The following is a 15,065-nucleotide window of genomic DNA, read 5'->3' as shown; positions in this document are numbered from 1 at the left end:
GTACCAGAGGACAGTAGACCAGGCAAATCCCCCTCAGGTTTACAGTGTGTCATTTAGTTTTTGTCACTTTACATCCCTTAATACAAACTACAGCACATCCAGTAGTTCAGTGTTATAGAAAGGTACCGTAAAATCTGATTGTAAGGCCTTAAGCATTTTTTGTTTTTTAAACTTCGAGTGGCTGCACAGTGACTTGGTGGTTAGCATTGTTGCCTTGCAGCTAGAAGATCCCCAGTTCACATCCCAGCCTGAGATCTTTCTGCATGGAGTTTGCATGTTCTCCCTGTGCATGCCTGGGTTTTCTCCGGGTTCTCCGGCTTCATCCCACAGTCCAAAAACATGCTAAGGTTAATTAGTGATTCTAAATTGTCCGTAGGTGTAAATCTGAGTGTGATTGTCTCTATGTGTACCCCTATGATAGACTGGTGACCTGTCCAAGGTGTCCACTGCCTTCACCCTAAGTCAGCTGGGATAGACTCCAGTCCCCCTGTGACCCTAATGAGGATTAAATGTTGTATAGATAATGGATGGATAAACTTCAAGGTAACAGGGTACATACACACACAGCAGTTTCATCCCGAAGCCCACACAGCAAGCAGGTTAATCCAGCCACGACCAAACAATCACAAGTCATTCTGCTTCTCAATTTTTTGTAATTTAATGAAGCGTCATCAACCAATTACAACAGGTGTGTAGATGAAGAAGGTGTGATGTGAGTTTAAGTACATGCATTTCAGTCCTGGATGTGTAGCATTAGTCCAACTGTGGAAGGATCAAGAAGCTTGACAGGTTCCTAAATGAAAGGAAAAAATAAATAGCACTGACTGACTGAACAATAAAGGTACCTCCTAATGAGGTATTGGTTTAGTCACAGCTGACACAATGCTTAGAATATTGACCTTTTAAAGAGCACATTTCATATAGTGCACACCACATGTTTTCTAATTTCAACCTTCTACATGCTACAATAAAGTACTTCCTGCTAATATCACAGGATGCATGTAAGGTTCCCCAAACAATATGCAAAAATCCCTCTAAGCTCAGAACTGACTGATGCACCCAAACTACCAGTTTTAGAACCATATTTAACTTTGAGTAAAATACCCAGATGCCTTGAACAGTAAGCAAATATAAAATAATGTGTTATGGTCCTTTCAGCCACTCTGCAGTAACAGAAGCCAAAGTCCATTTATATTTTAGACAGACCCGCATGTAATTCAACTCATGGCCTATAAGAGGTTTTTGCTACAATTCAGGCTATTTTACAGTTCAGTGTTGGTTTAGTAAATCCGACTACTCTTTACAAAACAGGACATCCACACCAAGTATGACTGTTGGAAAAATGTCATTGGTTTCCTCTGAGAAATGTTCAAATGAGTTAGTTCACCCTGTCACTTATAATACACTAAAATAAGACATCATTCACAGGAAAACTGACACTAAGCTATTGAAAATGTACATACAACACTCAGTAAGAGAACTCGTAGCATAATTCAAAACTTGTTACAAAGACCTAGGGCTGTACAGTATCTCGCTAAATATTAAAACTTGTGCACAGGGTTGTTGAACGGTAACAGCAGAACTGTCAGGAAAACCCTACACTGAGGTAAACACTTGTCTATACAAAATAAAATAGTGTCATCAACCTCATGGCCGCAAATGTGCCACCAAAAACAGTTGATATTCTAAAAATAAAGAGTTCAGAAAAAGTCTTCAGCTTTTCAGGTGCTTTAAAGTGGCAGAATTTGGTTGCAGTTAGAACTGCCGCGGCGTTCCTTTAAAGGGCTTGAATCCACCCACGGTGCCACCGCTGGGAATGGCGTTGCTGGTGATCTGCACAATTCGGTTCATTCCAGACGAAGAGTGGCTGCAGAGAGACAAACATCATGTCTAAGGACACTGGGAGTGAGGCACACTATTCAGATTTCTCATCATTTATTAGTATAACTGGTGTACCTGGAAGGAGCCATCATGCTGCCCCGAGTGTCTCCCATTCTGCGATTATCAGGGAAGCCCCCGCCTTGGGTGCTCGATCCACCGTGCCACTCCTTCCTCAGTCCCTGTTCCCTGCTGTGACGCTCCACCACGACCTGGCGGCCAGAGCCGAAGGGCTGCAGAGACAGAGGAGATTTAAAGTCACATATCTCTATGAATTGTATATATGACCTATGACTGAAGACTGAAACTTAAACTTAACTATACACAAAGGAAAAACTCAAAGCAATCCCCAACATTGCATCATGTTCTACATAAACATTACTTTTAAGTCATGTTATTATTTTGAAAAAATATGACTGTGATTTATCAAATCAAAGGGAAACACTCACAGCTCAGAAAATCTAAATTTAAGTAAATGCTGTAATGAATCAGTCCAAGACGTCTCAGTACAGGGGGTCCTCGACTTACATCGGAGTTCTGTTCCTACAGATTGATGCAAGTAAGTTTTGCCGTAAGTCGGAACTCCAAAGAAAATGTAAACAAAGCCGTTACGTGCATCACGGTATTGATCAGTTCTTTATAAAAGTCATGAATAACAATGACTTTCATGCATGTATGAGCCATTTTACAGGAAGATAAAAGAATATGTTCCACCGTTTTTACAACTTGATCTAATAATGCCAATGTTCGCCGGTGTTTTGCCCTGTTCTGAGTGTTTTACTATATCTAATTTAACTTCCATGGTGTGTTGCCCTAAAGGCAGAATTATTGATGTACTTTTATTTTGAAAAAAACTTTATTTTAAAGTTGTCTGTTGACAGTTGTTAGTTCCTGTCTGCTATTTTGATGTTTAGCTTTACACATGTACGTGCTTTTCTGGATGCACGGCTCTCTACTTTGTAAACGCCACGGAGGCAATGTCGTAAGTAATCAACTTCATTTTTGGACTTACTGGTTAAGTTAAAAGGATATATTTACATCTATTTATGTAGTTTTATTCTGTTTTTGTTGGAGTTTTCACTCTGTAATGTGTATCAAGAGCCACAGTAAAGAAGTAAAGTTTGCAACGACTCACGATTCATTTTGCAAGCACGAGTTTAACTAGTTGGAAAGCTGCAGCTTTTATCATCATCATTTTCTTTGCCATCAGAAGAGTCTGACTTACGCTTGGGAGCCATAATGAAGGGCAAAAAGTTAGCGAATGTAACACGATGTATACAAAGTTGTCTTACAGCGCTGCATGACGACATATTCCTCCGCTCACCAACTAGTTCCACGTAACCAGTTCTGACATAACGAAACGCCGTAGGTCGAGGACATCGTAAACTGAGGACTCCCTGTATTCCAGAGTTTTTCAGGAATTTTCATACTTAAGATAACCTTCTAACATCTGTACATATCCTGTTGATCATTGTCAATATCCTGTCAGTTGAGCAAGATCCAAAAAATACAGTTAAATTCTTTTTCATAAGGTGATCTGACCTGATCACTCATCACCATGGGTCTTCCATTATCTTGATCATTGAAGCTGCTCCTTCCACGGCTGACTGATGGGCCCCCTCTGAGTGCAGGACCAGGACCATCTCTGCCTGATCGCTCTGCACGCATGCGCATCGGACTTCTGCTCAAACCACCAAAGATTGGAAAGAACTTAGCTTTCAAAAACAACACTCAACCAATAATGTTTCTTGTTCAAAAACTGTATTGTTTTTTTTACCTCATGTCTCCCTTGTTGGAGTTCATCCCGCCATCATTCTTCCATCCATGCGCTCCATCTCTCGGTGAGCGGGTGTGAGACATGCCCGGCATCGCAGCTCTTGCTCCTACGGGACGATCATGCATTGGTGGAGGGCGTCTCTCATCCCTGTCTCTGCGGTCGGAGTCCCGGAGGTCAGCACGTGGAGGAGGAGGAGGTGGCTCCACTCTGCGGACTGTTTCAAAATTCTTGGGGTAGCGATCGAAGCCAGAGCCGTCTCTGTGAGGAGCCGGCCGACTCTTCTTCACATCTGGTTCACCGTCAAACCTGTTACGTCTTGGAACAACAGAAGGATGGCAATGACATTCACGAAACGTAAAATTAGAGAAGCATACGAGAAACAGTACACATTCACCACACGCTTATGTCTGTTCATACTTGAGTTTTTTTTGTTGAGAAAACCCTCAATCACATTGGCCAGAATATTACACTGCTATTACTCAGTAAATTCCTACAGTGGAAGCATGTATACCTGTCGTAAGTGTTGGGCTGTTCAGCAGCAGCCTCTGGAAAACGACCCCTCTCTCGGGGAGTGAAGTTTGAGAAACGGTTCTGCTGCCGATTGTAGTTGGAGCCTTGGTTCAGACGCACCTCAGGCTCCGACTGCATCTTTTTGTTTCCATTCCAATAAGGATCATCTCTGCGACTAAAACAGTAAGTACAGACAGACATACCTTTAAGTCATGACTTTGAGGCAACAGCACTTACAGTTATGTCTAATGCCATACCGTGGTACTATTGTGTTATATTTTCTATTATTATATGAACAAAACACTGTGTTCATACAACGTTATGTTACACAAATTTCACTGGGTATAACTCTGCCTCAGACACTGAGCAACAAAGCCAGGTTCAAAAGGCTTTAATGAACGTGGCCAGAAACTAAATTTGTACCCATACTGTGCACATAGATGTGAATTAATTTGATACCATGCAAGACCATTACTGTATTTATATGTCAGAGAACAGTTAAAAATCTAGTAAAATGCAGTCATTGAGTTGCCCAAAAAATTACAAAAAATATACAATTTGACTTACAATGTTAACACATCATAAACAAACGGTAAATTATTCTTGGTACCAAAATTCAATCTGACCAAAAGTAGTTTTCAGAAAATTTAATAACCAATGTTTTTGGGAAAATTTTGACCCACAATTTGCTTTTGCTAAGTATTTCATATCTGTACAGAGAACCTTCCGTTTCCCTTTCTGTTAATCATTCAAGTTTGCTTTGGTTGGTCAGTTTTCATTTCATTGACAACATATCGCACAGGTACAGCTAAAGTGATCAAACTTTCCAGTTTGTTACCTAATGCCTTCAAAAAGTGCCCACAAACATCCAAAGTCGTGGATCATAATCATACCATGCAATAAAATGATTGAGGGAAAAATGTGTATACCCATGTTCCACTTCACGGCCTCTCTTGAGGTTGTTTCTCTTTTCTTGCTCATAACGGAGCTGCTCCTGCTGCCTACGCAGCTCCTCGCGTTCACGTGCCATCCGCTCTGCCTCTTTACGCCTTTCCTAAAAGAGGCCATATTAAAAATAAATACTGAGAGATGTGGAGGTGATTATATAATTGCAAACAGTGACAGAAATCCAAAGTGGTTTTAACACATCTATAAAAACTATTTAGAGGCCAAAACATTGTAAATTATAAACTCACTAATGACAATTAATCTTGTGTACTTTCTCACTCGCCTGGCTGGCGTTATTTTCAACCAAAACACTTGAGGACTGCACAGTCCCTGCAGAACTTGTGCCACAAGTTATCATTGTGTTTCATGGCTTAATTTTGTTGAGGCAGATCTGCACCATTTCTATCAACAGGAAACTGATTTTTTTTTTCTAAACACAAATCTATTTTACATTTGCCCCAGTTGTGCAACCCTGAAAAGCAAGTGAATCTGTTCATGCTTAATGTACCTGCTCTATGCGGATTCTTTCTCTTTCAAGCCTTTCCCTCTCCAAACGCTCTCTTTCCAGTTTTTGTCTTTCCATCTCCAGCCTCTGGCGCTCCCTGAGCAGGTTCTCCCGTTCTTCACGCTCCCGCAAAAGACGCACACGCTCACGCTCACGACGCTCTTGCTCTGCAATTTCACGCCGCCTAAAGCCCAAACCAAATATATGACACTGGTCTTAGGACTTAAAAGACAATAAATAACCGTTTTAATTATAGTAAATGTGTCAACTGTGTTCCAAGTTACCTGCGTAACTCTACAGCTCTACGGACACGCTCCAAACGAATCATCCGTTCACGCATTCTCTGCTCCTTCTGTTCCTTCATCTTGTCAAAAGGCAAGATGTCTCTGTCTTCCCCTTTGTTAGTGAAAGGTCGCTGTTTGTGTTTCATCATCTCCAACTAGGAGGGGACAAATGGTAATTCAAGTTAATAAAAACAGGTAAAGCTTTATAAGCACAAATACAACTGAAATCAGTGTTCATAGGATGAAAACGTGTATACCTCTTCAGGAGGAATCAACCATTTTGGTCGCCTTTGAATATTCGGGTTGACAAATGGCTGAAAAAAGAACAAACAGAATGTCATTTAACAAGCTCTTCAGACAAACTTAAAAGATCTTTAGTTAAATATAATTCAAATGAAAAAAAATCTTACTTTTTCAAAATATCTTCCTCTTCTGAAAGGTCTCATTTTGCCAAAATTAGGATCTACTTTGGTGTGATCAGGTATCATCATCATCTTGCCTGGGCTCTTTGCCCCTGGAATTTTTTTTTTTTTTTTTTTAAAGAAAAAAAAAGGCAAATATTATTCTGAGAACATGTTCCTCTTAATAAATTAAAATGGATTCTATGCATTAGTGTTGAGAACTAAAACCTACGTCCATGCTTTCTGTCATCTTTCTTGGAAGAATCTTGTCCTGAGTTAGATGAAACGGACTCTGATTTTCCAGTTTTGGGCTCCTGTTTCTTGGACAAATCTTTGTCTTTTTCAGAATTTTTATCAAATTTTTTGTCTTCCTTTTTGTAGGTGGGTTGTGCTCTAAACAGAAAAAACAAAAGGTTAAACGGGCATTCAATCAAAAGATGATTGACAGTTCCACTTTTTCTGTCACTCACTTGATAGTCATTTTTATCCCTGTGGAACTGCGCTTGTCAATTGATTTGCTAGAACCTGCTTTGTCCTCTACTTCTTTCTTTGATGGTTCCTTTTTGAAGGGATCATTTTTGGCCTAAAAAAACAGCAGTAGTGAAATATAAATGATACAAGCTGCCAATATTCTATATGAATAAAAAGATCAGCACTGTTTCAAAACTTCTTTCTAACTTACCCTTTCAACATATATCTGCTGTCCATGAAGCTCTGTGCAGTCAAGGTGGGAGATGCACCGAGTCACTTCTGTACTGGAGGACATGGTCACCAAGCCGTAACATTTTGAACCAGGACTACGAGCATTTGTAACCACCTTGGCGCTTAAAACCTGTTAGAAAAAATTATCCATTACACTGAGCACAAACTTCCTGGCATATTTTCAGATATATTCCAAATGGGCAACAATTATTTCCAAAAAACTGCACACATCATTTACCTTCCCATATTTGCCAAATAAGTTCTTTAGATCCGCTGCTTTGGTGTTTGAAGACAGGCCGCTCACCCATATGTTACGAGAAGAGCTGCTGTTGCTGCCGCCGCCTGGAGCTCCTGATAAGATGTTTTCCAAAACACATTTACCAGTACATTAAAAAAAACAAGCACTGCATCATGTTTATGAAATGAGACCAAAAAAAAAAAAAAAAAAAAAAAGCTGTCCTGGTTTTTGTTATTTCTAGGGCTGGACCCAAATATCCAAGTATTCGGTTGTGACGGTGGTATCCGAATATTTATTTTGAGATCCGAATATTCAGATTGCACCCACCCCCCACCCCCCCACCCACCCGTTGGCGCACGATCGGTATTCAACTCGTCCATTCGTCTGTCCCCGTCAGATGTTACGATCCGAACCAATCCGAATATTCGGCTCGTTCCTCAGTCGTCGCCGTCGTCATTGGACGTTATGAGCCGAACCGAATATTTGGATATTCGTCATTAATTTGGGCTGAATATCCGGAGCCCAGAAATTGCTATTCGGGCCAGCCCTAGTTATTTCTAAGGAAACTTGGACAACATCTTACCCTTTTCGTCTTTTGCAGCTTTTCCATCTCTGTCTCTTGAAGAGCTACAAAGCAAATGTTGCAACAACAAACAGGAAATGAGTGAAGGTAAATAAAACCATGATGTAAAGATTTAAGCACACATCTAGTGGAAAAATACAACATATTTTGCACTGTGGAGAAAAAAAATCCTTTAGGCAAGGCGTGGATCTGAACCAATGTCTCAAAGGCTTCATTGCATTTCCAGTGGTGAGATGGGTCAAGTTGTCAGCCAATTTAGTCCCTGGACCAATGAAATCTTCGGAGGTTTGTTCAACTTCACAGTGAACCATATGACCAAAAAAAAAAACCATCTGTCATCACGGAGACTAATGCTCTTTTACAATGCCTTGTGCAGAAACTGGAAAAGGCTTTAAAGCTGCTGGACAGGTCAAAGTAACAAAGTAAGAGTTGTTTTCTCAGCTCCTGGTTAATGTCACAATTTAACCAACTTCAGAGAAATAAATCAAAGTAGTAAATGGCAGGATTAGGTACATCAGTGAACATTTCCCTTATGGCAAAAAAAAAAAAAAAAATCTTGAGGCTACCCACAATGTTGCGTTCTTAGTGAGCTGGACTTGGTAGTAGTATCAAAGAACTGACATAGAAAGACAAACCTCTTTGCTTGACCTGATGCCCCAGTAGTGGAGGGGCCTTTCTTCCCAGAATCCTTTTCTTTATCTCCGGTTTCAGCTTTCTTCAAGGCGTCTCTGCCGTCTTTCTTCATGGGCTCACCTCGGGATCCATCGTCTTTCTTACCATCTTTGTGGCCCTCAATCTCTTCTGCCTTCATGTCATCATCTGGGCCCATCTCAGCAGAGGCCTCTGGTTCATCAGTGCCCTTCTCTGCCTCTGGATCTGGAAGTTTCACATGTTTACCTGTTTCCAGGAGATCGTCACCATCAACATCTAGGGTGATAGCATCTTCATTTGGGATTGAGAAGGATAGGTGATCGTCCTCAGCTTCTTTAGAGGAATTCATGGCTTCAGCATCCATCTCAGCCAGTTCGGTCTCCATCTCTGGCTCAGCATCCTCATCTACCTCCGGCTCTGCATCGCCCTCTGGCTCGGCCTCGGCATCCACCTCGGCATCCACCTCTGGCTCAGGCTCTGAATCAGCCAAAGCTTCTGACTCTGGTTCGGCCTCAGCCTCAGAGTGAGCAAGGCTGTCTTCACAGGGTGCAGGCTTAGAATTTTCACGAGTACCATCATCTGTATCAGTTACATCTGAGGGATTTAACAAGGATAAACATGGCAAAAACACAACTTTTAACATTGACAAGTCGCATGTTACTTGACCTATAAAGTAGAATATAAAACATAGATAGTGTTAATGGTCATCGAGGGCGTAGACACCACAGGAAGACACAAAACACACAATCTTCACTGAAAATGAGAGATGATTCAGGAGTCTTCATTTCTTGACACATGTAAAGTACTTCAGCCACAATCCACAGCGAATGAGCAATTCCAGATGCGTCCTAAATCGTGTGGCAGCGGTCCAGGTGTGACTCTTTTGACAAAGTTCAAATGAGGAGGAAAAACTTTTCAGTTCATCCATCGGTTTTCCTCGATATGCAAAACACATCCCCAGCTGGTCAGTCCATGGAAAGTCATCGGAGCTTAAAGAAATCTTCAGGCTCTTCAGTCACGTCTTTAGCAATTTAATGTCATCAGTGTCTTAATGGCAAACAAAAACAATCTTTCCTCATCACATCCAACCTGCTGTAATGTGTCCAGTCAACCGTACACACAGTGTACAAAAAGTGCATCTCCTTGGGTACAACAGTCTGTCCTTGTTGATCTCTGGCCATGCTGTATGTACTGTAACATCTCTTCAATGCACACGTGCTGGGGCTGCCGTCTGCTGGGCAGTAGCACCTTTCATGGATGATGTCTGTGACAAATGTATGAAGTCTCTTGGTTTTTCTGTTGTCTCCCGCCTTAAGGTCTTTGCATTTATGCAGTGTTTCGAGAATTCTAGTGGTTCTTGAGCTAATCCAAATCCCAACCTCATTCACAGGCCGTCTCACCTGACAAGACCTGTAATAAGGCTCGTGATTCCTGTGGCAAATGGCGTCAAATATTCAGATATACCCAGTACACTTGTCAATGGTCTGTCCATCGATGTTGTCAATCACGATGTCAACTGGAGATTAGAATGATCCTGGAAGCCTAAAAGCTGTTGCTTCTTCCAATTCATTAGACATAGTCAAATGTCAGCTTGTGAACATTCACTCTTCATATCCTTGGGGAATGTGCAAAGTTGAGTGCCAGAGGCAATGGAAATCCACTGAAGCAAACAGAACTTTTTGGTAAAATATTTAGAGTAATCCAACGAAATTGAACGCCTAAATCAAAGCAAACCCAGGACCAACAATTTAATTGTGTGCTGCACAAAAAAACCCTTAAAACTTGAGTGGTTATTTAGAAAAATGTCTCCATTAAGCAAGTCTTTGTTGCTCCTTTTAACGAACTGCGACCTAGATAACGCAGTAACTAGCAAAAGCATGGAATGCCACTAGATACGGGTTATGTATTCTACCAGGAGATACTTGTAGTAATATGCTAGCTGAAAAAAGAAACAACCATATGTTAGCAGTAGGCATTAGTGTGCCAGCATACATACCCTTTTCTGATTCATACTCCTCAGTTTCCTAGAAAAAGAAAACGTGGAGATGAGTTGCCAAATTTTTCAAAGCAGAATGCACAGCAACAACAGATAGAAGCAGCTAATGCATACAGAAGAATCTCCTTTTGGCATTCTAGTGTGTGTGGGGTTTTTTTTTGTATAAAAGTATACACATCTATTTGATAAATTTACAGCACTTAAACAAGTCTCACGTCAAGTTTTAAAAGACACAATCTAAGCTGGAAGAAACCCGGAGAACCCTCTTTTCAGAACTGGACAATTGAATTGGGCAGAGCTGCTGCTTATGAAAGAATGTCATACAGGATACTGGACAGAACAGAAAAATATTATCTGAAGTGGGACATGTACCTCGATAGCATCCAGATGTCACAGTAAAGATTGGACTAATGCACAATGATGTCAATGAGCTGGTGCCAGATGTATTTTCTTTTGTTCTATTTATGTTGTTACTCAGCCAGCTTACTCACTATGTGTACTGCCTTCCATAATAGGCTGAGATGCAAATCACCTCTGAGAGTGATGGACCCTTCTTGGTTGTGGGTGGGTGGGATGGGGGGGTTTGAGTGTTGATGGTTTGTATGTTGATAGACATGTATGTGGATTCTAAAATTTAAAAATAATAAAAACTACAAATCATAAAAAAACCACAATCTATTGATTCCGTAAAGATTTTAAATTCATCTGAAAACTCTACGATGCGTATTGGTAAATTCTTAGTGGTTTTCCCATTTTCTATTCCATTCATTGTCTAGAATCACTTGAACTTTCTGTTAGTGTTAAGTTTCCATGTGAATCAAGTTTTCAGCTAAAATTATCAAGATAAATGAGATTGGGAAAGGCTCTGACATACAGGTATATCAGGTATTGCAGAGCTCGGCAAAACACATCTCTAACGTTTTCACACATTTTTTTCATAATTTTTCCAGGCAGCCACTGCAGCTCTTTTTGGAATGTACAGATGTTTATGTGGCCTCCATCTGGGAGGCAGAGCAGTTACATAAATTCAAGTTTGCTTTGGCTTTATTCAAACAGTGGAAAGAACATTAAAGCAAATTCATTGCTACATGTTTATGTGTAAGAATTCTCTAAAAAGTTGGAATAAGACGATCACTATTGTGGTAAACAACGTAATTACGTGCTACACTCACCTTAGAAAAGCCATCTTCTTCTGCTGTGGTGTCCACATCTGAATCTACTTTCTTCCCGCCTGAAAGATTAAATAAATAAAACCGTGAAATATCAACATGAAAATTTGGAACATTTGAACTTGCTTGGCCAACCTGGCTCAGGCCAGACTCACACTACAAGAGTTTTAGAGTGATTTCACCTTTCCAAACAACTGGAAAAGAAATTGGTCTTTGACTTCAGTCTGAACGGATGTTTGGCCTAAGCTTATCTGGTAATGTGAGAGGTTTACAGACTAAGGATAGACCGATTATCCTCCAATAAATATATACTTGATACTGATATTTAATCTCACATAAACAGAGGAGAGTGCTCAAAATTAATCACTCCTCTTTCTATTTTACATATTCAATTACAGTCACCCTTATTAATGAAGAAGACTTCTTATGAATGACAGGTTCTCTGCTATCACAAACTGTTATACTGTCATAAAACAGTACATTTAATATATATCGGTTCAGTTGGTTATCAGCCTTTCTTGAGTGCCAATAATTGGTACTGGCATTGACAATGCAATACCCATATTGTTCAATCCCTATTACAGATCCACTCTTAAACTCCTCTTAAACTACTCGGAGACCCATCGGGGCAAGTCGACATTCTGCACTCTAGCCCCTGAAGCTAACATTAACAATGGATAATAAAACAGATTTTTAAAATCTGACCTCCAGGTCTTGCTGAAGAACAGACAAATTGCGGAGACCATATCTTCTCAAACAGTCTGCCATCTACATTTGTTTATCTCAATTTTATTTAGTAAAATTAGTAATATTAATAGTAATACTAGCATTTAAGGAAGTTGTTGCTCAACAGGCATCATTTTGTTTACATTTGCTTCCCCATTAGATTACGTGAGGTGGTGCACTGCTCCATGACTTCCCTCCTGGCATGACAATGAAAATAAAACTCCTGCAGTGTCAGCCTGACATTAAACAACATTGAGAGCAAGATTACCTTTTGCTTTTCCGCCTTTCCGAGTTGACGTGTCAGTAGAAAGTGGGATTTGAATGTTTTCTGGATCACCACCTTCATCTTCAACAGCCTTGAAAAAGTAATTTAATTTTTAATAGAGTGAACACACAATGAACAAAATACATTACAATATATATAGCTAGTTATAGCTAGTTAGCCTTGAACATGTCAATGTGAGTAATGATTATGTCCCAAATTCACTCTTGGGGAATGGTGAGTTGCCTACTGTTAAACTGCAACCTAAACACCCAATCTATCAGTTACAGACTGCTGATTCTATTTCAAATACTATTCTAATTCAATAATTTATTACAAAAAAATAAACAACTGTAGTAATGTTTGTTTTTTTCAGGCAGCAAAAGCTGATTATAAGTCACAAGAGAAATGCAGAGTGCTTTGAGGTGCAGGGTTGAGCTGTACAATTTGTCGAAAACATCTAATACTCTGTACTTTTTCTGACAGATTTTGCAAATGCAATTTGTTTTGCAATATATTTTTTGATGGTCACGCTTCAGTAAAGTATTCACTGTGGAATAGATTTAAAACATGTAATGGAGCCTTACCACATCAGATTCAATTAAAAGCATGACTGTCACAAGGACCAATATGAATTTGTGAAACCACTGACACAGATACAGGACTTATTAACATGTGACACCACATGCGCACAGCAAAATGAAAATAGAAAATGAGAGGGACACAAAAAACAAAGATTTGGTTGCAAAAAGAAAGACAAAGGACAACAAAATCATATACTCTGTTCACAGTACAGTACGATTTTGCGCACTACTCAAAAAAACTTATTTCTCGTAATGACTAATTCATGAAAAAAAAACTCCGGAGAAGATTAATCTCTCTGATGAGACTGAGGGATTGTCACCAGATGACTATTTTCATTAATATATTTATCGCAGAAAAAATAAATATCGTAATTTGTATTGAATAGTTTTTCCAATAACACACAGTCCTTGTGAATAAAGTGAAACTGATTTTAAAGGTCAACTTAACACAGCACTCAACAGCATCGAAATCAAACGATATCGCTTCTACTATGCATACAGATACACGATGTGACATAAGTCAGCGTGAATATCCTCAGTCGAACACATCTGCTGCCCTCCTATTAAAATCCACAAATAAATGAGCATGCATGGGTCGTCCGCACATTTACCAATAAAAGCTTCACTTCACTGCTGAAGTCAATCACGTGAAAACTGCCTAATCTGCTATCGACAAATAATCAGTAAGTGCTCCACATAGTCGACATTGTACGGAATTAAAGGTTTAGAAAGCTTCGTTTGTTTCGTTTTGCTTCGAACCACAGACAGCGTTCACAGGCCTTTCGTGTCTGTTCAGACACTCCCCTTCATTTACGGCAACATTAAGTCTTAAATAATGCTTATAATGTCAACCTTTCAGTATCACTTTCGCTTTATAATTCAAACCTGAATGAAAACCATTACATATTATCCGACATGGATGTGTAGTTATTTACCGATGGTGAGGCTTAACTGCTATAAAACACCGAGCTACTGGTCATTTGTGCAGTTAAACTGTTAACCTAGTCAGTGAACAGGAAACCAGCCACAACATTGGCTAGCATTAGCATCTCTGCACCGCGGACCCAATGCTCATTCACCCTTTTGCACAAGTTCGCTTCGTTTCGGTTACCTGTCTGAGTCTTGTAAGCAGGACGCTCTTTACACCAGAAGTGTCCAAATTCCTTCGTTTGAGCTCGGACTTAAGGTCGACAACTCTTAATTCTGATATCTTCTTAGCCTCCGTTGAAATGGCACCCGACGCCATTTTACCTCAAGATGACTGAATCATGCGCGCGCAGATGGTTAACTCAGTTTCTTCTTCGTCGTTTTTATTTGTTGTCATTAGACGTCGCAACGCCGCCTACAATGTGAACCCATACCGAGCCAGGGGATAAATGAACAGGAGTGTGTCTGGGACATATCCCAGATAGAAATTACTCAGAAATTAAATAATTAAATGTCGTGGTTTCACAAGCAGGAATTGAAAGCTTTCCCACTGCACTGGGTAGAGTTTTTTTTTTTAATTTGTAAAGAGGTGTAAATCTACTGTAGCAAAGCAGTGACTCTGCAAGACTGCTCCTTATGATACTTTTTAAAAAAAATCCTACACGTGCACTATTCAAGCTCTATTTGCTAAACAGAAATACTCATTGTTTTTCTCTTTATCATCATCAGAATATCTGCAGTATACTTTCCACTCATCTGTGTAGACAGTGTGGGGTAAAATGTTTTTGATCATCACACTCACTAAATTATTCTAAATTATATTACATACTTGAGATGAAGGAAATGAGCAGTCAGTGATCTCTGGTCCACTTGTAGGCTTATTGTGCACTACATAGAGCATACAAACAAACAGAGTTGTTCTTG

At 39.9% G+C, this 15,065-nt stretch overlaps 1 protein-coding gene across 1 annotated transcript; it reads right to left on the bottom strand.

Annotated features, from left to right (window-relative positions):
• Positions 1–633: 633 nt before the first annotated feature.
• Positions 634–14,492, bottom strand: sltm (SAFB-like, transcription modulator). Its single transcript, XM_023283922.3, has 20 exons — positions 14,326–14,492; positions 12,637–12,724; positions 11,646–11,704; positions 10,474–10,501; positions 8,462–9,071; positions 7,827–7,870; positions 7,244–7,356; positions 6,986–7,135; positions 6,774–6,886; positions 6,536–6,696; positions 6,313–6,416; positions 6,160–6,216; positions 5,903–6,057; positions 5,622–5,802; positions 5,095–5,219; positions 4,167–4,340; positions 3,656–3,970; positions 3,421–3,559; positions 1,957–2,111; positions 634–1,867 (listed from the first exon to the last, which is right to left on the bottom strand). The coding sequence occupies exons 1-20, from the start codon at positions 14,458–14,460 to the stop codon at positions 1,756–1,758; spliced, it is 3,018 nt and encodes a 1,005-aa protein (XP_023139690.2). The 5' UTR covers positions 14,461–14,492; the 3' UTR covers positions 634–1,755.
• Between the last annotated feature and the right edge of the window lie 573 nt (positions 14,493–15,065).

The sequence above is a fragment of the Amphiprion ocellaris genome, chromosome 1 (assembly GCF_022539595.1).
Source record: "Amphiprion ocellaris isolate individual 3 ecotype Okinawa chromosome 1, ASM2253959v1, whole genome shotgun sequence".
Taxonomy (NCBI): Eukaryota; Metazoa; Chordata; class Actinopteri; family Pomacentridae; genus Amphiprion; species Amphiprion ocellaris.
This window is presented reverse-complemented; position numbering and strand designations above follow the sequence as displayed.